General features: G+C 42.2%; 1 protein-coding gene across 1 annotated transcript; it reads left to right on the top strand.

The window, feature by feature from the left end:
* Positions 1-5,744: 5,744 nt before the first annotated feature.
* LOC106589979 (BTB/POZ domain-containing protein 3) lies at positions 5,745-24,099 on the top strand. The gene is made up of 6 exons (XM_014180455.2): positions 5,745-6,568; positions 13,210-13,300; positions 18,560-18,678; positions 19,304-19,505; positions 21,587-21,781; positions 22,953-24,099. Exons 1-6 carry the CDS (start codon positions 6,222-6,224, stop codon positions 23,586-23,588), a joined length of 1,590 nt encoding a protein of 529 aa, XP_014035930.1. The 5' UTR covers positions 5,745-6,221; the 3' UTR covers positions 23,589-24,099.
* The last annotated feature ends 897 nt before the right edge of the window (positions 24,100-24,996 follow it).

Genomic DNA, 24,996 nt, shown 5'->3' with positions numbered 1-24,996 from the left:
GCTGTATGGATATAGGAGCTGTATGGATATAGGAGCTGTATGGATATAGGAGCTGTATGGATATAGGAGCTGTATTTGTCATGAAAGGTTTTTACAGAATACATCAGCTAGCTAGCTAGCTAGCGAGCTGCTGAACATTTCATACAGACCGTCTACTAAGGCAATAGGTGTGTATGTGATTGATAGAGGTATTTATTATTGGATTGATGGATGTGTATTTTAATTGATGATAGAATAGATACACCTGTTTTAAATGGAAATGTATTGAAATGCTGTGCCAATACCCATCCTCAGGAAAACACCAACACATAGCCGTGTAGATTGAATGTTAAGAGGAGAAACATATGGTTTATTCAGGCCTATATAAACACACACCAATCTCAGCTATCTATATTATCTACAGGACAGCAGGTTCCACGGTATTCAGCCTCAGCTATCTATAATATCTACAGGACAGAGCAGGTTCCACGGTATACAGCCTCAGCTATCTATAATATCTACAGGACAGAGCAGGTTCCACGGTATACAGCCTCAGCTATCTATAATATCTACAGGACAGAGCAGGTTCCACGGTATACAGCCTCAGCTATCTATATTATCTACAGGACAGCAGGTTCCACGGTATTCAGCCTCAGCTATCTATATTATCTACAGGGCAGAGCAGGTTCCACGGTATACAGCCTCAGCTATCTATAATATCTACAGGACAGAGCAGGTTCCACGGTATACAGCCTCAGCTATCTATTTTATCTACAGGACAGAGCAGGTTCCACGGTATACAGCCTCAGCTATCTATATTATCTACAGGACAGCAGGTTCCACGGTATACAGCCTCAGCTATCTATAATATCTACAGGACAGAGCAGGTTCCACGGTATACAGCCTCAGCTATCTATATTATCTACAGGACAGCAGGTTCCACGGTATTCAGCCTCAGCTATCTATATTATCTACAGGACAGCAGGTTCCACGGTATACAGCCTCAGCTATCTATATTATCTACAGGACAGAGCAGGTTCCACGGTATACAGCCTCAGCTATCTATTTTATCTACAGGACAGAGCAGGTTCCACGGTATACAGCCTCAGCTATCTATAATATCTACAGGACAGCAGGTTCCACGGTATACAGCCTCAGCTATCTATATTATCTACAGGACAGCAGGTTCCACGGTATACAGCCTCAGCTATCTATATTATCTACAGGACAGAGCAGGTTCCACGGTATACAGCCTCAGCTATCTATATTATCTACAGGACAGAGCAGGTTCCACGGTATACAGCCTCAGCTATCTATATTATCTACAGGACAGAGCAGGTTCCACGGTATACAGCCTCAGCTATCTATTTTATCTACAGGACAGAGCAGGTTCCACGGTATACAGCCTCAGCTATCTATATTATCTACAGGACAGCAGGTTCCACGGTATACAGCCTCAGCTATCTATATTATCTACAGGACAGCAGGTTCCACGGTATACAGCCTCAGCTATCTATAATATCTACAGGACAGAGCAGGTTCCACGGTATACAGCCTCAGCTATCTATATTATCTACAGGACAGCAGGTTCCACGGTATACAGCCTCAGCTATCTATATTATCTACAGGACAGAGCAGGTTCCACGGTATACAGCCTCAGCTATCTATATTATCTACAGGACAGAGCAGGTTCCACGGTATTCAGCCTCAGCTATCTATATTATCTACAGGACAGAGCAGGTTCCACGGTATACAGCCTCAACACCATAGACAGTAGAATACATGGAGAGTGCTGTCCGTTTCAACACCATAGACAGTAGGCTACATGGAGAGTGCTGTTCGTTTCAACACCATAGACTGTAGACTACTTGGCTGTTTACTCCGTCTGCTGCTACGTTGTGTTGGTCTCTTTTTGCCTCAAGTGTTCTGGTACCTCAGAGCCCCCTGGGTAACCCCCTCCCTTCTCACGCTCACTATGTGTTCTGATACCTCAGAGCCTCCTGGATAACCCCCTCCCTTCTCACTCTCGCTATGTGTTCCAGTACCTCAGAGCCTCCTGGATAACCCCCTCCCTTCTCACTCTCGCTATGTGTTCCAGTACCTCAGAGCCTCCTGGATAACCCCCTCCCTTCTCACTCTCGCTATGTGTTCTGATACCTCAGAGCCTCCTGGATAACCCCCTCCCTTCTCACTCTCGCTATGTGTTCTGGGATATCCCGATTTACAAATTAAGCACTGAGTATAAATCTTGTTAGGGATAGGGTCTAGTTTCCTGAATATCCGCCTCTGACGTGCCCAAAGTAAACTGCCTGTTACTCAGGCCCAGAAGCCAGGATGTGCGTATAATTGGTATCATTGGATAGAAAACACTCTGAAGTGTCTAAAACTGTTAACATAATGTCTGAGACTATAACAGAATTGATATGGCAGGTTAAAATCCGAATCAAATCTGACCGTAAAATATATATTTTTTTGAGCTCCCTGTCTCTTATAATGGGTTCCTATTGTTTCTATATAAATCCGTCTCCCAGATTGCAATTCCTATGGCTTCCACTAGATGTCAACAGTCTTTATTAAAGGTATCAGGCTTGTTTTTTGAAAAACGAACAAGTATTTGGTGTTTTGGTAAGAAGAGCACCGGAACAATATCAGTCTTTCGGTGCGCAATGGAGAGGGCGCTCGCTTACTAATTCTCCTTTCCTATTGAACATACTACTTTCCGTATTAAATATTATAGTTTATTTACATTTTAGAGTACCTGAGGATTAAATAGAAATGTCGTTTGACTTGTTTGGACTCCTGTGTCTTCATGTTGAACGAGTGTATTGCTGAAATCGATGACGCCAACTAAACTGAATTTTGGGATATAAAGATGGATTTTATCTAACAAAACGACAATTCATGTTGTAGCTGGGACCCTTAGGATTGCAAACAGAGGAAGATCTTCAAAAGTAAGTGATTTATTTCGCATGGTATGTTTTCGCCATAAAGCCTTTTTGAAATCAGACAACGCAGACCAGACAAACCAGGCAACTAAACAATGTTTTGGTTTGTTTCTAGCTTGTTAGTTAAGTTAGCTGGTTAGCCAGTTCAAATATTTACCATAGCTGACAACATCTTAACTTTAGCTAATTGTTATTCATTATTACAGGACAATAAACTCAACACAAGATCATTATTTACAAGCTAATGGTGAGCTAATTACAGAAAATAGCTCATGGTTGTGTGTGTGACAAATAAATGCGGGGTATTCTACAAGATAATTTTATAAAGTGGACACTGTCTTGTTGGACTAACGTTATATCCTAATTTGACTTTGGTGCAAGTCATGTTGTTCTTCGCATTACCGTAAACAAACACTATATCAAATTAAATTTAAAAAGTTTATTCATCACATGCACAGGATACAGAAGGTGTAAACGGTACAGTGAAATTGTTAATTGCATAGTGGAGTCTTTTGTTCAGACATGTAGCTAGCTAGCTAAACAACGAACCATAATCCCGAATCATAACGTTACTATACTGCACCTACAAGTAGCTAAAGCTAACCGCCAACTAGGTTCAATGTTAGCTAGCTAGCTAACATTAGGCTATAACTAGCAAAGCAAATGGCTCTGAGATATCAATAATACTACAACACAGATCATACATATTAGCTAGCTAAACAACGAACGATAATCCAAACGGTACTACCATGCATGAATCTACAGATAATTAAAGTTAACCAAATAGGTTCAATGTTAGCTAGCTAGACTATAACTAGTGGTGCAAATAGTTTTCTGAGATGCGAAAAATATTACTACACAGATCATACACATAACGTTAGCTAGCAAGCCTGCCAGTTAACGTTAGCTAGCTAGCTAATAGTACGCTTCAACTTGTTACGAAAACATACAATATCAGAAAATGTAGCTAGCTAGACTCTCTTACCCATATACACGGATGAACGTTTCTCCCTCTCTGTCACGAATGCCATGGTTACCCTTAGTTTGAAGATGTAATCCGGAGACAACAGTGTTTTATACAACCTTCTGTGTTTTCTCTTTTCGACTCCCATCTCCTGGAGAGGTTCTAAATACAGATGAATCATTAATGACAGATATTAAAACATATCAATCTCCTCTCTCCACATGTCCTTAAATGACTATGTAAATATACTAACCTTAAGTTCAACGAAAGCCTTAATAATGACCCTGTTATTAAAGTTCAATAAAAGCAACAATTTAAAGACGCCACTGTTCATGCAGCTCTATACATTCAGTTCAGCGTCATATTATGAAGTACTATTTCGTTGTGAACAAATATAACTGACCAGGCATGCATAAATTAAGCAAATTCTGACCCTACAAAGGTCTCTTAGACCAGCATTGCCCTTTAGTATTTACAATATAACAAATCATATGTACAGTTGAAGTGGGGAGTTTACGTACACCTTAGCCAAATACATTTAAACTCAGTTTTTCACAATTCCTGACATTTAATCCTAGTAAAAATTCCCTGTCTTTTTATTTACAATATTTACAATATAACAAAAAAAAATCATATGTATATTTAGGAGTGACATCCCAAACGGAACCCTATTCCCTACACAAGTGCACTAGTTTTGACCAGAGACCTCTGTCCAAAGTAGTGCACTAAAAAGTGAATAGGGTGCAGCCATATATCATTCTCAGGTGGCCACGGGTGTCACTTTAAATAGAAGGAGTTGACTTTAACATATCCTATTAGGCACTGTACCGCACTCAGCTGCAACAGCCAATCAGGGATCCCGAGTGTGCCTATTGGCTGACGTTGCTGAGGATGCCTTGTGCTGCTTGATGGTGGTGGTGGTGGTGGTGGTGGTGGTGGGAGGGTTTATCTCATTCTATCTCTCACTTCTCTTCCATCCCCATCCATTCATCTGCTGTAGTCAGCAGAATACAGGAGGATGGGAGCAGAGTGTAGCACAGATACGGAGCTGGTTACACAGAGCATCCTGCAGGAGAGACAAGACCTGAGCTACAGAGCGGAGAAACAGAGAGAGAGATAGAAAGAGAGAGGGAGAAACAGAGAGAGAAAGAGATAAGCAGAGAGAGAATGAACGGATAGAAATACAAAGAGAAAGGGAGATCGAGAGAGAGAGATAAAGAGAAAGAGAAAGAGAGAGAGAGAGAGAGAGAGAGAGAGAGAGAGAAAGCAGACTGTCTGCCTTAGGACTACTGCAGCTGCACTAAATCTCTTGGCTGTCACGCCAGCACTCACCGGAGGGGAGAGGAAAGAGGAGAGAGGAGAGACAGGAAAGAGGAGAGAGGAGAGAGAGGAGAGAGAAGAGAGAGGGGGGAGGAGAGAGAGGAGAGAGGAAAGAGGAGAGAGAAGAGAAAGGAGAGAGGAAAGAGGAGAGAGAAGAGAGAGGAGAGTGAAGAGAAAGGGGAGAGGAAAGAGGAGAGAGAAGAGAGAGGAGAGAGGAAAGAGGAGAGTGAAGATAAAGGGGAGAGGAAAGAGGAGAGAGAAGAGAAAGGAGAGTGAAGAGAGAGGAGAGAGAAGAGAAAGGAGAGAGGAAAGAGGAGAGAGAAGAGAGAGGAGAGTGAAGAGAGAGGAGAGAGAAGAGAAAGGAGAGAGGAAAGAGGAGAGAGAAGAGAGAGGAGAGAGGAAAGAGGAGAGAGAAGAGAAAGGAGAGTGAAGATAAAGGGGAGAGGAAAGAGGAGAGAGAAGAGAGAGGAGAGTGAAGAGAGAGGAGAGAGAAGAGAAAGGAGAGAGGAAAGAGGAGAGAGAAGAGAAAGGAGAGAGGAAAGAGGAGAGAGAAGAGAATGGAGAGTGAAGAGAGAGGAGAGAGAAGAGAAAGGAGAGTGATTTCATGAAGGATTTCATTGGTACGGTATCTGGGACAAATAGCGATGGGTACCCAACAAGACCGTCTGTCACCAGATCAAACTTAAAAGGAAAACTGGAGGAAATTCAAAGTTTGTTTGGATCATCCATTGGATTGCTCCTGTCTATCTTCTCCTGAAATATTTGATTCTACCTTTCTGTTTCCTTGAGTAAAATGAAGGAGAAGAGAGAGTGCAGGATAACCCTGTGACTGTCTGCTTCCTAAAAGATGAACCAACGATACAGTAGGAGGAGGATTTCTGACTGACTGATTTCCTACTCAGTATTTTCTAACTGACTGACTCTTTGCCCTTTGCTCTCCACTGTCCTGTCCTATCCGAGCACCACCACCCCTCTCTGCATACACTCCCACTGCTCGGCGGGACAACACACTCATGGTGGATGCTAAGGGCCGGAACATGAAATGCCTGACCTTCCTCTTGATGCTCCCAGAGTCCGTCAAGAGCAAGTCACCGAGCTCTAAGAGCTCCAAAAAGGCAGTAAACGGCAGCAGCGCTGCCGGGGGCAGCACCGGGTCCAGGCTGCCTCCGGCGTGTTACGAGATCATTACTCTGAAGAACAAGAAGAAAGGGAAGATGGCAGATATTTTCTCTAGCACTAAGAAGCAGGGTGAAGGGTCGTCCACCAACACAGCGCAGGAGTACCAACAACAGAACCTGAATAACAACAATACCGTTCAGAACTGTAACTGGCAGGGGCTGTACTCTACTATACGAGAGAGGTAGGTGACACTAACTAACTAACTCATATACCAGAGATAGGTGACACTAACTAACTAACTCATATACCAGAGGTAGGTGACACTAACTAACTAACTCATATACCAGAGGTAGGTGACACTAACTAACTAACTCATATACCAGAGAGATAGGTGACACTAACTAACTAACTAACTAACTAACTCATATACCAGAGATAGGTGACACTAACTAACTAACTCATATACCAGAGAGATAGGTGACACTAACTAACTAACTAACTAACTCATATACCAGAGATAGGTGACACTAACTAACTAACTCATATACCAGAGAGATAGGTGACACTAACTAACTAACTCATATACCAGAGATAGGTGACACTAACTAACTAATATACGAGAGAGGTAGGTGACACTAACTAACTAACTCATATACCAGAGATAGGTGACACTAACTAACTAACTCATATACCAGAGATAGGTGACACTAACTAACTAACTAACTCATATACCAGAGATAGGTGGCAGTAACTAACTAATATTTGAGAGAGGTAGGTGACACTAACTAACTAACTCATATACCAGAGATAGGTGACACTAACTAACTAATATTTGAGAGAGGTAGGTGACACTAACTAACTAATATACGAGAGAGATAGGTGACACTAACTAACTAACTCATATACCAGAGATAGGTGACACTAACTAACTAACTAACTCATATACCAGAGATAGGTGGCACTAACTAACTAACTCATATACCAGAGAGATAGGTGACACTAACTAACTAACTAACTAAATAACTCATATACCAGAGATAGGTGACACTAACTAACTAACTAACTAACTAACTCATATACCAGAGATAGGTGACACTAACTAACTAACTCATATACCAGAGAGGTAGGTGACACTAACTAACTCATATACTAGAGAGGTAGGTGACACTAACTAACTAACTCATATACCAGAGAGATAGGTGACACTAACTAACTAACTCATATACCAGAGATAGGTGACACTAACTAACTAATATTTGAGAGAGGTAGGTGACACTAACTAACTAATATACGAGAGAGATAGGTGACACTAACTAACTAATATTTGAGAGAGGTAGGTGACACTAACTAACTAATATACGAGAGAGATAGGTGACACTAACTAACTAACTAACTCATATACCAGAGATAGGTGACACTAACTAACTAACTAACTCATATACCAGAGATAGGTGGCAGTAACTAACTCATATACCAGAGATAGGTGACACTAACTAACTAACTAACTAACTAACTAACTAACTAACTAACTAACTAACTAACTAACTAACTAACTAACTAACTAACTAACTAACTAACTAACTAACTAACTAACTAACTAACTCATATACCAGAGATAGGTGACACTAACTAACTCATATACCAGAGAGATAGGTGACACTAACTAACTAACTAACTAACTAACTAACTAACTAACTAACTAACTAACTCATATACCAGAGGTAGGTGACACTAACTAACTAACTCATATACCAGAGAGATAGGTGACAATAACTAACTAACTCATATACCAGAGGTAGGTGACACTAACTAACTAACTCATATACCAGAGATAGGTGACACTAACTAACGAACTAACTCATATACCAGAGATAGGTGACACTAACTAACTAATATTTGAGAGAGGTAGGTGACACTAACTAACTAATATACGAGAGAGATAGGTGACACTAACTAACTAACTAACTCATATACCAGAGATAGGTGACACTAACTAACTAACTAACTAACTAACTAACTAACTAACTAACTAACTAACTAACTAACTAACTAACTAACTCATATACCAGAGATAGGTGGCAGTAACTAACTCATATACCAGAGATAGGTGACACTAACTAACTAACTAACTAACTAACTAACTAACTAACTAACTAACTAACTAACTAACTAACTAACTAACTAACTAACTAACTAACTAACTAACTAACTAACTAACTAACTAACTAACTAACTAACTAACTAACTAACTAACTAACTAACTAACTAACTAACTCATATACCAGAGGTAGGTGACACTAACTAACTAACTAACTAACTCATATACCAGAGATAGGTGACACTAATTAACTCATATACCAGAGAGATAGGTGACACTAACTAACTAACTAACTAACTAACTCATATACCAGAGATAGGTGACACTAACTAACTCATATACCAGAGAGATAGGTGACACTAACTAACTAACTAACTAACTAACTCATATACCAGAGATAGGTGACACTAACTAACTCATATACCAGAGAGATAGGTGACACTAACTAACTAACTAACTCATATACCAGAGGTAGGTGACACTAACTAACTCATATACTAGAGAGGTAGGTGACACTAACTAACTAACTCATATACCAGAGAAATAGATGACACTAACTAACTAACTCATATACCAGAGATAGGTGACACTAACTAACTAACTAACTCATATACCAGAGGTAGGTGACACTAACTAACTCATATACTAGAGAGGTAGGTGACACTAACTAACTAACTCATATACCAGAGAAATAGATGACACTAACTAACTAACTCATATACCAGAGATAGGTGACACTAACTAACTCATATACTAGAGATAGGTGACACTAACTAACTAACTCATATACCAGAGATAGGTGACACTAACTAACTCATATACTAGAGAGATAGGTGACACTAACTAACTAACTCATATACCAGAGATAGGTGACACTAACTAACTAACTCATATACCAGAGAGATAGGTGACACTAACTAACTAACTCATATACCAGAGATAGGTGACACTAACTAACTAACTCATATACCAGGGGTAGGTGACACTAACTAACTAATATACTAGAGAGGTAGGTGACACTAACTAACTCATATTCACTAGCTTCTTGGAGTGTAGCACCTCACCATTTGGATGTCGACACTTTGCTGTTCTGGGTCAGGTCCCAGGCTGGGCAGAGACCAGGTGTCACGTCCTGACCATAGTAAGTTGTTATTTTCTATGGTAGAGTAGGTCAGGGCGTGACAGGGGGTGTTTGTCTGTTTTTTGTATTTCTAAGTTCAGTTTCTAGTTTTGTATTTCTAGGTTGGTTTTTGTTTGGCATGACCTCCAATTAGAGGCAGCCGGTTGTCGTTGTCTCTAATTGGAGGTAATATTTAAGTTGATGTTTGTCCCACTTGTTTTTTGTGGGTGATTATATTTTGTGAGTAGTGTTTGTTCCTCCTGCGTCACAGTTTGTTGTTTTGTCTTTCAGTTTATTTTTTGTATTGCATTAAGTTTCACAGTTTAATAAATATGTGGAACAAAACAGACGCTGCATTTTGGTCCGATCATTCAAACAGCCGTGACAGAATCACCCACCGTAAAAGGACCAAGCAGCGTGAGAGAAGGTACCTGGAGTCGTGGACGTGGGAAGAAATCCTGGATGGGAAGGGACCCTGGAGCCAGGTTGGGGAGTATCGTCGCCCAAAGGAGGAATTAGAGGAAGCCAAGAGGGAGCGACGATATTATGAGGCACTGTATCCTCCAATAGGCAAGGCGGAGGTTTTTTGGGGGGGGCATACGGGGAGTTTGTCGAGGTCAGGGGGAGCCCTGACCTAACTTCCTGGGCGTATCGGAGAGAGCCATGGAGTAAACCGGAGCCAGTCAGGGAGTCAAGCGCGGAGCTCGACGCTAGATTCCGGAGAGAGGTACTGGCAGAAAGGACACTGCGGAGCCGGGCATGCTGAGGGGCGAGCAATGCAGTATGGTGTGATGCGCACTATGTCGCCCATACGCACTCACAGTCCGGTGCGGTCGGTACAAGCTCCTCAATGTTTCCGTGCGAGAGTTGGCCCTGCAGCCAGGAAGAAGTGCGCCCGGCTCAATGTATCTGGTCTCCAGTGCGGCTCTTCGGCCCAGGATATCCTACCCCTGCTCCACGCACGGTACCCCTCATTCCCCTGCAGAGCCCAGTTCGTCCTGTGCCAGCGCTCCGCCCTTGCCGGGCTAGAGCCAGCATCGAGCCAGGACGGGTTGTGCTAGCCCTAAGCACCAGACCTCCAGTAAGCCTCCATGGCCCAATATGTCCGGTGCCTGCTCCGCACACTCTTCCTCCAGTGCGCCCCACTATCCCAGGCAGCCCGGAGCCTCCAGCGATGCTCCTCAGCCAGGAGCCTCCAGCGATGCTCCTCAGCCAGGAGCCTCCAGCAACGCTCCTCAGCCCGGAGCCTCCAGCGACGCTCCTCAGCCCGTAGCCCCCAGCGACGCTCCTCAGCCCGGAGCCTCCAGCGACGCTACTCAGCCCGGAGCCTCCAGCGACGGACATACAGAAGCGGGGGATCAGAGGGCGGTGGGGGTACTACGCCTGGAACCAGAGCAGCCGCCATAGACATTAGTCACCCACTCTACCCTCCCTTTGTGTTTTGGTTTATTCATACCATACCGTAACCTCAGCATCTTCTAGAAACAGAGACCAGGGAATCATACTGTAACGGAACCTCATTATTTTCTAGAACAGAGACCAGGGAATAATACTGGCCTGAGCCTCAGGTCTGGAGGAAACCTTGCACCATCCCTACGGTGGTGGCAGCATCGTGCTGTGGGGATTTTTTTCAGCAATGGGAACCGGGAGACTAGTCAAGATCGAGGGAAAGAGGAACGGAGCAAAGTACTGAGAGATCCTTGGTGAAAACCTGCTCCAGAGCGCTCAGGACATCAGACTGGAGCTAAGATTTACCTTCCAACGGGATAACGATCCTAAGCACACAGCCAAGACAACGCAGGAGTGGCTTTGGGAAACAAGCCTCTGCCCAGCCATTTGCAAAAATTTCTGAAAGCCAGTTTTCGCTTTGTCATTATGGAGTATTGTGCTTAGATTGATGAGGGGAAAAAAACGATTTAATACATTTTAGAATAAGGTTGTAACGTAACAAAAATGTGGAAAAAGTCAAGGGGTCTGAATACTTTCTGAATGCACTGTATTTACAACTGCAACAGTGATGAATGGGGGGGTTAGCTCATCTGGTAGAGTGGCGTTGGTGACCGTGCTTTCTTTTTGTAATCTATGATCGTTCGGAGCCCCTGGAACACACGCCTTGTGTTCGACCCCGCTGAATTGCATATTTGTACTGTTCAACCAAACTATTGCCTCGGTTACCTTTCCCTGTTTATAAACAGCATCTCTCTCTTCAGTTTTCTACAAGGCTGCTATCAATCCACAATTTTTGGGGGGTATGTTTTGAAAGATACTATCGGTATCACGTCTTCTATTAATTTTTAGATGAATTCGGTGACTGAGTCGGCGTATTCATTGACATTATCTTCAGAGGCGACACGGGAACATATTCCAGTCCACGTGATCAAAACCGTTTCGGAAGTGTGAATTCTGATTGGTCGGACCAATGCTGTACAGACTTGATCACCGGAACTTCCCTCTTGAGTCTTTGTTTGTAGGCGGGGAGAAGCAAGATGGAGTCGTGGTCAGATTTTACGAAAGGAGGACGGGAGAGGAGCTTATACCCATGTCGAAAGGTGTGCAACAGTGGTAAAGGGTAGAATTTCTACGAGTTAGACAGTTGATGTGTTGGTAATCATTTGGGAGCATGGTTCTGAAATTACTTTTGTTAAAGTCCCCCGCAACAATGAACGCTGCCTCCGAGAATGTGGTCTCCAGTTTGTGGCAACGTCATAGGATGCCACCTTTCCAAGTCAGTTTGTCAAAGTTCTGCCCTGCTAGAGCTGCCCCGGTCAACTGTAAGTGCTGTTATTGTGAACTGAAAATGTCTAGGAGCAACAACGGCTCAGTTGCGAAAGTGGTAGGCCACACAAGCTCACAGAATGGGACTGCTGAGTGCTGAAGCGCGTGGCGTGTAAATATCGTCTGTCCTGAGTTGCAACACTCACTACCGAGGTCTGCATCTGAAAGCAACATTAGCACAACAGCTGTTCGTCGGGAGCTTCATGCATTAGGTTTCCGTGGCCAAGAAGCCGCATACAAAACTAAGATCACCATGCGCAATGCCAAGCGTTGGCTGGCGTGGAGTAAAGCTCACCTCCATTGGACTCTGGAGCAGTGGAAACATGTTCTCTGGAGTGATGAGTCACGCTTCACCATCTGGCAACCGAATCTGGGTTTGGTGGATGCCAAGATAATGCTAACTGCCCCAATGCATAGTGCCAACTGTAAAGTTTGGTGGAGCAGGAATAATGGTCTGGGGCTGTTTGTCATGTTTCGGGCTAGGCCCCTTTGTTCCAGTGAAGGGAAATCTTAACGCTACAGCATACAATGACATTCTATACGATTTTATGCTTCTAACTTTGTAGCAACAGTTTTGAGATGGCCCTTTTTTCAACCCCATTTCTCAACTTTGGTATGAATAGGAACACCGACCCTGCCCGTCCTCACTAATGCTCTTGTGGCTGAATAGAATCTAGTGACCTAGTGGAAAGCCTTCCTAGAAGAGTGGAGGCTGTTACAGCAGCAAAGGGCAGATCAACTCCATATTAATACCAATGATTTTGGAATGAGATGTTGGACGGGCAGGTGTCCACATACTGTTGGTCATGTAGTGTATTAGTGTATGAGAGTTACTCTTAGCATAGACCACAGGTGAAGTACTTTGATTTTCCTCTGGTCTGTTTTTCAGAAACTCTGTGATGTTCAACAATGAGTTGATGGCCGACGTTCACTTCGTAGTGGGACAGACAGGAGGGACTCAGAGACTTCCAGGACACAGGGTAAGTGTAACCAACGGGGATTGAACCCTTCTCCTGATCGGCACGGTCCAAGGGTGATATTTGAGATTAAGGTAGGGATAATGTATCACTAGAGCATGATTTCAAATAACCTCCGCGACATAAGACCTTTTACCTAGCTGTCCTCCGCTACATAAGACTTTTATCTAACTGTCCTCCGCTACATAAGACTTTTATCTAACTGTCCTCCGCTACATAAGACTTTTATCTAGCTGTCCTCCGCTACATAAGACTTTTATCTAACTGTCCTCCGCTACATAAGACTTTTATCTAACTGTCCTCCGCTACAGAAGACTTTTATCTAACTGTCCTCCGCTACAGAAGACTTTTATCTAACTGTCCTCCACTACATAAGACTTTTATCTAACTGTCCTCCGCTACATAAGACTTTTATCTAACTGTCCTCCACTACAGAAGACTTTTATCTAACTGTCCTCCGCTACAGAAGACTTTTATCTAACTGTCCTCCACTACATAAGACTTTTATCTAACTGTCCTCCGCTACATAAGACTTTTATCTAACTGTCCTCCGCTACAGAAGACTTTTATCTAACTGTCCTCCGCTACAGAAGACTTTTATCTAGCTGTCCTCCGCGATGTAAGACTTTTATCTAACTGTCCTCCGCGACAGAAGACTTTTATCTAACTGTCCTCCGCTACATAAGACTTTTATCTAACTGTCCTCCGCTACATAAGACTTTTATCTAACTGTCCTCCGCTACATAAGACTTTTATCTAACTGTCCTCCGCTACATAAGACTTTTATCTAACTGTCCTCCACTACATAAGACTTTTATCTAACTGTCCTCCGCTACAGAAGACTTTTATCTAACTGTCCTCCGCGACATAAGACTTTTATCTAACTGTCCTCCACTACATAAGACTTTTATCTAACTGTCCTCCGCTACATAAGACTTTTATCTAACTGTCCTCCGCTACATAAGACTTTTATCTAACTGTCCTCCACTACATAAGACTTTTATCTAACTGTCCTCCGCTACATAAGACTTTTATCTAACTGTCCTCCGCTACAGAAGACTTTTACCTAGCTGTCCTCCGCTACATAAGACTTTTATCTAACTGTCCTCCGCTACATAAGACTTTTATCTAACTGTCCTCCGCTACATAAGACTTTTATCTAGCTGTCCTCCACTACAGAAGACTTTTATCTAACTGTCCTCCACGACATAAGACTTTTATCTAACTGTCCTCCGCTACATAAGACTTTTATCTAACTGTCCTCCGCGACAGAAGACTTTTATCTAACTGTCCTCCACTACAGAAGACTTTTATCTAGCTGTCCTCCGCTACATAAGACTTTTATCTAACTGTCCTCCACTACAGAAGACTTTTATCTAACTGTCCTCCACTACATAAGACTTTTATCTAACTGTCCTCCGCTACATAAGACTTTTATCTAACTGTCCTCCACTACATAAGACTTTTATCTAGCTGTCCTCCACTACATAAGACTTTTATCTAACTGTCCTCCGCGACATAAGACTTTTATCTAACTGTCCTCCGCGACAGAAGACTTTTATCTAACTGTCCTCCGCTACAGAAGACTTTTATCTAACTGTCCTCCGCTACAGAAGACTTTTATCTAACTGTCCTCCACTACATAAGACTTTTATCTAACTGTCCTCCGCTACATAAGACTTTTATCTAACTGTCCTCCACTACAGAAGACTTTTATCTAACTGTCCTCCGCTACAGAAGACTTTTATCTAACTGTCCTCCACTACATAAGACTTTTATCTAACTGTCCTCCGCTACATAAGACTTTTATCTAACTGTCCTCCGCTACAGAAGACTTTTATCTAACTGTCCTCCGCTACATAAGACTTTTACCTAGCTGTCCTCCGCGATGTAAGACTTTTATCTAACTGTCCTCCGCGACATAAGACTTTTATCTAACTGTCCTCCGCTACATAAGACTTTTATCTAACTGTCCTCCGCGACAGAAGACTTTTATCTAACTGTCCTCCACTACAGAAGACTTTTATCTAGCTGTCCTCCGCTACATAAGACTTTTATCTAACTGTCCTCCACTACAGAAGACTTTTATCTAACTGTCCTCCACTACATAAGACTTTTATCTAACTGTCCTCCGCTACATAAGACTTTTATCTAACTGTCCTCCACTACATAAGACTTTTATCTAGCTGTCCTCCACTACATAAGACTTTTATCTAACTGTCCTCCGCGACATAAGACTTTTATCTAACTGTCCTCCACTACATAAGACTTTTACCTAGCTGTCCTCCGCGATGTAAGACTTTTATCTAACTGTCCTCCGCGACATAAGACTTTTATCTAACTGTCCTCCGCTACAGAAGACTTTTATCTAACTGTCCTCCGCTACAGAAGACTTTTATCTAACTGTCCTCCACTACATAAGACTTTTATCTAACTGTCCTCCGCGACAGAAGACTTTTATCTAACTGTCCTCCGCTACATAAGACTTTTATCTAACTGTCCTCCGCTACATAAGACTTTTATCTAACTGTCCTCCACTACAGAAGACTTTTATCTAGCTGTCCTCCGCTACATAAGACTTTTATCTAACTGTCCTCCACTACAGAAGACTTTTATCTAACTGTCCTCCACTACATAAGACTTTTATCTAACTGTCCTCCGCTACAGAAGACTTTTATCTAGCTGTCCTCCACTACATAAGACTTTTATCTAACTGTCCTCCGCGACATAAGACTTTTATCTAACTGTCCTCCGCGACAGAAGACTTTTATCTAACTGTCCTCCGCTACAGAAGACTTTTATCTAACTGTCCTCCGCTACAGAAGACTTTTATCTAACTGTCCTCCACTACATAAGACTTTTATCTAACTGTCCTCCGCTACATAAGACTTTTATCTAACTGTCCTCCACTACAGAAGACTTTTATCTAACTGTCCTCCGCTACAGAAGACTTTTATCTAACTGTCCTCCACTACATAAGACTTTTATCTAACTGTCCTCCGCTACATAAGACTTTTATCTAACTGTCCTCCGCTACAGAAGACTTTTATCTAACTGTCCTCCGCTACATAAGACTTTTACCTAGCTGTCCTCCGCGATGTAAGACTTTTATCTAACTGTCCTCCGCGACATAAGACTTTTATCTAACTGTCCTCCGCTACATAAGACTTTTATCTAACTGTCCTCCGCGACAGAAGACTTTTATCTAACTGTCCTCCACTACAGAAGACTTTTATCTAGCTGTCCTCCGCTACATAAGACTTTTATCTAACTGTCCTCCACTACAGAAGACTTTTATCTAACTGTCCTCCACTACATAAGACTTTTATCTAACTGTCCTCCGCTACATAAGACTTTTATCTAACTGTCCTCCACTACATAAGACTTTTATCTAGCTGTCCTCCACTACATAAGACTTTTATCTAACTGTTCTCCGCGACATAAGACTTTTATCTAACTGTCCTCCACTACATAAGACTTTTTACCTAGCTGTCCTCCGCGATGTAAGACTTTTATCTAACTGTCCTCCGCGACATAAGACTTTTATCTAACTGTCCTCCGCTACAGAAGACTTTTATCTAACTGTCCTCCGCTACAGAAGACTTTTATCTAACTGTCCTCCACTACATAAGACTTTTATCTAACTGTCCTCCGCGACAGAAGACTTTTATCTAACTGTCCTCCGCTACATAAGACTTTTATCTAACTGTCCTCCGCTACATAAGACTTTTATCTAACTGTCCTCCACTACAGAAGACTTTTATCTAGCTGTCCTCCGCTACATAAGACTTTTATCTAACTGTCCTCCACTACAGAAGACTTTTATCTAACTGTCCTCCACTACATAAGACTTTTATCTAACTGTCCTCCGCTACATAAGACTTTTATCTAACTGTCCTCCACTACATAAGACTTTTATCTAGCTGTCCTCCACTACATAAGACTTTTATCTAACTGTCCTCCGCGACATAAGACTTTTATCTAACTGTCCTCCGCGACAGAAGACTTTTATCTAACTGTCCTCCGCTACAGAAGACTTTTATCTAACTGTCCTCCGCTACAGAAGACTTTTATCTAACTGTCCTCCGCTACAGAAGACTTTTATCTAACTGTCCTCCACTACATAAGACTTTTATCTAACTGTCCTCCGCTACATAAGACTTTTATCTAACTGTCCTCCGCTACAGAAGACTTTTATCTAACTGTCCTCCGCTACATAAGACTTTTACCTAGCTGTCCTCCGCGATGTAAGACTTTTATCTAACTGTCCTCCGCGACATAAGACTTTTATCTAACTGTCCTCCGCTACATAAGACTTTTATCTAACTGTCCTCCGCGACAGAAGACTTTTATCTAACTGTCCTCCACTACAGAAGACTTTTATCTAGCTGTCCTCCGCTACATAAGACTTTTATCTAACTGTCCTCCGCTACAGAAGACTTTTATCTAACTGTCCTCCACTACATAAGACTTTTATCTAACTGTCCTCTGCGACAGAAGACTTTTATCTAACTGTCCTCCGCTACATAAGACTTTTATCTAACTGTCCTCCGCTACATAAGACTTTTATCTAACTGTCCTCCGCTACATAAGACTTTTATCTAACTGTCCTCCGCGACAGAAGACTTTTATCTAACTGTCCTCCGCTACATAAGACTTTTATCTAACTGTCCTCCGCTACATAAGACTTTTATCTAACTGTCCTCCGCTACAGAAGACTTTTATCTAACTGTCCTCCGCTACATAAGACTTTTATCTAACTGTCCTCCGCGACATAAGACTTTTACCTAGCTGTCTCACCAGTGATCCAGAGGACAATAAAAATAACAACTAATCATAACTAATTTACCCAGAGCTGGTTCTTTGTATCATTACTGTTAGTATTATTACTGTTAGTATCATTACTGTTAGTATCATTACTGTTAGTATCATTACTGTTAGTATCATTACTGTTAGTATTATTACTGTTAGTATTATTACTGTTAGTATCATTACTGTTAGTATCATTACTGTTAGTATCATTACTGTTTGTATTATTACTGTTAGTATCATTACTGTTAGTATCATTACTGTTAGTATCATTACTGTTAGTATCATTACTGTTAGTATCATTACTGTTAGTATCATTACTGTTAGTATCATTACTGTTATTATTATTACATCTGTTGGATACTGTTTAGAGAGACTACATCATCATCATCATCATCATCATCATCATCATCATCCAGTTCTGTCTCACCATCTCTTCTCTCTCTCCAACAGTATGTTCTCGCTGTTGGCAGTTCGGTGTTCCATGCCATGTTTTATGGAGAGCTTGCGGAAAACAAGGATGAAATCCGGATTCCGGACATGGAGCCTGCAGCATTCCTGGCAATGTTGAAGTAAGGAAGAAGTCCTCTCGTCTTCTTACCTCCATATATTTCTCCTGTTCAACTCCCTCTATTTCTGAATTCCAAATTGAACCTTTCTCTCTCATTCTTGTTCTCATCTCTCTCATTCTTGTTCTTCTCTCTCTCTCTCTCTCTCTCTCTCTCATTCTTGTTCTCATCTCTCTCATTCTTGTTCTCATTCTCTCATTCTTGTTCCTCATCTCTCTCTCTCTCTCTCTCTCTCTCTCTCTCTCTCTCTCTCTCTCTCTCTCTCTCTCTCTCTCGTATCTCGTGTATCAAACTGTAGCTAGAGCCCTATTGTCCCTGGTTAAATATAGTGCAATATGAAAAGGAACAGGGTACCACTTGGAACGCAAACACAGTGTTGAAAATGTACACGGATAATGTTTTAGGCCTTGGGATGTAGGTGGGGAGGTCAGTCTAGAATAAATTCAGTGCAAGAAAAGGCACTGATTTCTCTATCTAATATTTTCACACAGCTTATTTTTCTGCAGTACATTAATCAATCATCAAATAACAAGAGTGAAATAAAAAAATAACTGACAAAAAATTTTTATATATATATTATTGTAATTATTATTCTAATAACCACCCCTCTACCTGTCCCTGTCCCCAGGTACATCTACTGTGATGAGATAGACCTGAGTGCTGACACAGTGCTGGCTACGCTCTACACGGCTAAGAAGTACATTGTGCCCCACCTGGTCAGAGCCTGCGTTAACTTTCTGGAGACTAGCCTTTCAGCCAAGAACGCCTGCGTCCTGCTGTCACAGAGCTGTTTGTTTGAGGAGCCCAAGTTGACGCAGCGTTGCTGGGAGGTGAGAAACCTTTGTGAATATTGTATTGACAAGGAGGCGGTGAGAAACCTTTGTGAATAATGTATCGATAAGGAGGTAGTTTTACTTCTGACAGCATTTATTGGAAAGAAGATGGGTCACAATAATATAGTAGTAGTTTCAGGAACATCTTTCCTAAGATAGAACAGGATATGTTACATTATGTATGTAATCGTATTATGTATAGTATTATGTACTACATTATGGGTACTACTTATAATGCTACTAATATACTCTAAACAAAAAAATATAAAATCAAAATGCAACAATTTTAAAGATGACTTGAGTTACAGTTCATATAAAGAAATCAGTCAATTGAAATAAATGAATTAGGCTGAAATCTATGGATATCACATGACTGGGAATACAGATATGCATCTGTTGGTCGGGGCGAGGATCAGAAAACCAGTCAGTATCTGGTGTGACCAACATTTGCCTCATGCAGTGCGACACATCTCCTTCACATAGAGTTAATCAGGCTGTTGATTGTGGCCTGTGGAATGTTGTCCCACTCCTCATCAATGGCTGTGTGAAGTTGCTGGATATTGGCGGGAACTTGAACACACTGTCGTACATGTCGATTCAGAGCATCCCAAACATGCTCAATCAGTGACATGTCTGGTGAGTATGCAGGCCTTGGAAGAAGTAGGACGTTTTCAGCTCCCAGGAATTGTGTACAGATCCTTGCGACATGACGCTGTGCATTATTATGCTGAAACATGAGGTGTTGGGGGTGGCTGAACGGCACGACAATGGTCCTCAGGATCTCATCACGGTATCTCTGTGTATTCAAATTGCCGTAGATAAAATGCAATTGTGCTCGTTGTTTTTTTGGTTTTTTTTACATGTATTTAACCCCTTATTTTTGGTTCTAAACAGTCTCCATATATACTTCCATAACTTTTTTCAACTGGTACCGGGGGACCATCAGTCGAGTCTCGGGGGACCTTCAGACGAGTCGCGGGGGACCTTCAGACGAGTCGCGGGGGACCATCAGTCGAGTCTCGGGGGACCATCAGACGAGTCTTGGGGGACCTTCAGACGAGTCGCGGGGGACCTTCAGACGAGTGTAGGGGGACCTTCAGACGAGTCTCGGGGGACCTTCAGACGAGTTGCGGGGGACCTTCAGACGAGTGTAGGGGGACCTTCAGACGAGTCGCGGGGGACCTTCAGACGAGTCTCGGGGGACCTTCAGACGAGTCTCGGGGGACCTTCAGACGAGTCGCGGGGGACCTTCAGACGAGTCGCGGGGGACCTTCAGACGAGTCTCGGGGGACCTTCAGACGAGTCGCGGGGGACCTGTGGGAGTCCTAAAACAAAACAACAATATGTGCGTGGTCGTGAGAGTCTTATCTTTCCACAGAGGGGTCATATTGATATTAGTATGTAGCCCAAACGGTTTGGACGCTACAGACAGAAGTTGGCTGATTGGCTGTACCGACTTAGACGAGTCCCAAGACACTTGTTGGGGTCGTAGGGCAAAACGGAGAACAAACCGTTCGGACGCTACAGATGATTTTATGAGGAGACCGCTTTTAGGGACTCATGGTCTGACAAACACTACTCTATCTCTGTAACCTTTCACCACAGATGTGGACTGATGCAGTGGACAGAGACGCATCAAGCTCTAGCTTAAATTGCAAAATAGATTTCCTCGGGGGTGCAAACATCGACCTTAGGGGGTTAATCTTGATATATTTAATCAGCTTCTTGATATGCCACATCTGTCAGGTGGAAGGTTTATCTTGGCAAAGGAGAAATGCTTCCTAACAAGGATGTAAACAAATTTGTGCACAACATTTTAGAAAAATAAGCTTTTTGTGCATATGGAACATTTCTGGAATCTTTTATTACATCTCATAAAACATGGGAACAACACTTTACATGTTGTGTTTTTTATTTTTGATCATTGATATTTTGGGCTAAAATTAATTTATCACTGATGTTGTCTGTTATCTTGAATTTGACCAGTGTGTTGTCTTTGCATGCTGAAGAAGGATGTGGCCAAAAAAACGCATCTGTAGCCTACAGATTATTCATGCTGTCCATCCTCATCCCACCAGGTGATTGATGCCCAGGCAGAGCTAGCCCTGCGGTCAGAGGGTTTCACTGACATCGACTCCCAGACACTAGAGAGTATCCTCCAGAGAGAGACCCTCAACGCCAAAGAGGAGGTGGTGTTCGAGGCAGCTCTGAGCTGGGCCGAGGCAGAGTGTCAGAGACAGGACCTCACCACCTCCATAGACAACAAACGCAAGGTACTACTAACGGGATTACAGCAACAATGCCAGTGACTAGCAACACAACATTTTAGCCATTATGGCAAGAGGTTGACGAGGTTGCTAGGTGTTGTGTGAAGGTCACTGCATTCTCTTATGAAAGTAGTTATTGATGATATCTTATGCTGATCTATGATAGTCTGGCATGTTTGTATGGCTCCTCAGTTTCTAGTGTGTTAAGTATTTAGGGTTTACTAGGTGTGGTTTTAATATATGCAGTTGAAGTCGGAAGTTTACATACACTTAGGTTGGAGTCATTAAAACTTGTTTTTCAACCACTCCACAAATTTCTTGTTAACAAACTATAGTTTTGGCAAGTCGGTTAGGACATCTACTTTGTGCATGACACAAGTAATTTTTCCAACAATTGTTTACAGACAGATTACTTCACTTATAATTCACTGTATCACAATTCCGGTGGTCAGAAGTTTACATACACTAAGTTGACTCTGCCTTTAAACAGAAAATTATGTCATGGCTTTAGAAGCTTCTGATAGGCTAATTGACATCATTTGAGTCAATTGGAGGTGTACCTGTGGATGTATTTCAAGGCCTACCTTCAAACTCAGTGCCTCTTTGCTTGACATCATGGGAAAATCAAAAGAAATCAGCCAAAACCTCAGAAAATAAATAGTAGAACTCCACAGGTCTGGTTCATCCTTGGGAGCAATTTCCAAATGCCTGAAGGTACCACCTTCATCTGTATAAACAATTTCTGTGGGCAGAACTGAAAAAGCGTGTGCGAGCAAGGAGGCCTACAAACCTGATTCAGTTACACCAGCTCTGTCAGGAGGAATGGGCCAAAATTCACCAAACTTATTGTGGGAAGCTTGTGGAAGGCTACCCGAAACATTTGACCCAAGTTAAACAATTTAAAAGGCAATGTTACCAAATACGAATTGAGTGTATGTAAACTTCTGACCCACTGGGAATGTGATGAAAGAAATAAAAGCTGAAATAAATCATTATCTCTACTATTATTCTGACATTTCACATTATTAAAATAAAGTGGTGATCCTAACTGACCTAAGACAGGGAATTTAAATGTAGACAGGGAGTTTAAATGTATTTGGCTAAGGTGTATATAAACTTCCGACTTCAACTGTATATATATTTTTGAATGAATGAATCAACTATCTTTCTTTTTTAGGTGCTGGGCAAGGCCGTATTCCTCATCCGCATTCCCACCATGACATTGGACGACTTTGCCAATGGTGCCGCTCAATCAGGCGTCCTGACCCTGAACGAAACCAACGACATCTTCCTGTGGTACACCGCTGCCAAGAAACCGGACCTCCAGTTCGCCAGCCAACCACGGAAGGGCCTGTCTCCTCAGCAATGCCACCGTTTCCAGTCCTGTGCCTACCGGAGCAACCAGTGGCGCTACCGGGGACGCTGTGACAGCATTCAGTTCACCGTGGACAAACGCATCTTCATCGCCGGGTTCGGCCTCTACGGCTCCAGCTGTGGATCGGCGGAGTACTCGGCTAAGATTGAGCTCAAACGCCAGGGCCTTCTCCTAGGACAGAACCTGAGTAAATACTTCTCTGACGGTTCTAGCAACACGTTCCCCGTGTGGTTTGAGTACCCCGTGCAGATAGAACCGGATATGTTCTACACGGCCAGCGTGGTGCTGGATGGGAGCGAGTTGAGTTACTTTGGACAGGAAGGCATGACGGAGGTGCAGTGTGGGAAGGTGACGTTTCAGTTCCAGTGTTCGTCAGACAGTACCAATGGAACCGGAGTCCAAGGGGGACAGATACCTGAACTCATCTTCTACACATAAAGAAACCTAATGCCTAATGTGTACCTTCTGTCACCATCCACATGTCTGGTTCCGCGTCCACTCACCTCCTTGGAAAAGTATCCCATGAAACATGTGCGGACGGGAGCGGGAACGTTCAATATTGCAACATTTTGTTTGAGTGGCCTTGTGCGGAAGAGGAAGATATGAATTATAGACCACGTCATTAGTTTGGCAGTAAAATGACCTAGAAGGCCTCATGGGTGGAATGTAATTAATATTTTTCATAATTGCATAATTAATTAACATTTTTTTTTTTTTAAACTGCAGAAAATCCAGGGTTTGTATGTCAAATGGTGTTGTGATATTTCCGTCTTCTGTGATGTGTATAAATTGTAATATTGGGATGCAACCTCAAAATGTAATAGATTTCAACTCGATATCTGACATGATACAGGTGTCTTCTCTTTTTTTCAGCCCATAACCATGTCTGTGAGGTGTATACTTTTGTAGATGTGTTTACTGCTACCAATAAATACTCTGTGTGACCCTGTTTTAGCCCACCGCACAAAAATGTTTTAATGGTTGGATGGTCAAAATGTCTGCTGACTGAGAATGGATTTAGTTTCTAGGTTTATTTTTTTACTTTATTTGCAAGTGCTGGAAGTCTTTATGATAGTGGACCCATTACTGTCTTGGACAGATATTTTCTTTGCACATAGTGTCAATATTATTTGGATTTCTCTCTTTCTGTACGTGCGAAACAACAGATATAGAAATTGTGAATTTGAAAAACGCGTAATTGAGGATTCTGTTTTGGTGCTGTTGGTCCCGCACTCGGTGCCATGAGTTCTTAATCTTAAAAAATAGAGTCTCTAACATCTCAACGGAACTGAAGAGGATTCAAAATCATGACATGTTTCTACTGTATGTATAGGGATCGTGCAAGTGTACGTGCAAAGTTCCAGACGGATAACTTGAAGTATGAGCGAACTACATGACATTTAGCGTGAAGTCACCCAGGTACATTTGGGCAAATTGTGAAGCAGACATTTGCATTCATATAAAACATTTCTGAAAGAATATCGTCAAATCTGTATACTTGGACTTTGATTTAGCTTTTCCAGTATTAGTAGCCATATTATAAGTTCAACATTTGCAAAACAACCAGTTTTCATAACTTCATAACTCTGAATATTCTTATAATTTCTGTCCAAAATTAAAAGGCGTACTGTTGTACAAGGTTAGTAGCTACATTTTACGACAGATAGATACATGGTTTCCGGATACTCCCGTAGAGCCCAGCTCATTGGCTATCTAGCTAACTTTGTTTGACCCCGATTGGTTCAAGTGAAGACCGCCTGCGTCATCGGCGTGCCATGAAGGTGTCACTCTCTGACCAAATATGGTGTCCTATAGGATATACTACACCCCTAATGATATAGTGAAG

The sequence above is a fragment of the Salmo salar genome, chromosome ssa28 (genome assembly GCF_905237065.1).
Source record: "Salmo salar chromosome ssa28, Ssal_v3.1, whole genome shotgun sequence".
Lineage (NCBI taxonomy): Eukaryota > Metazoa > Chordata > Actinopteri > Salmoniformes > Salmonidae > Salmo > Salmo salar.
Note: the sequence above shows the minus strand (reverse complement) of the source record. Positions and strands in the feature narration are given on the sequence as shown.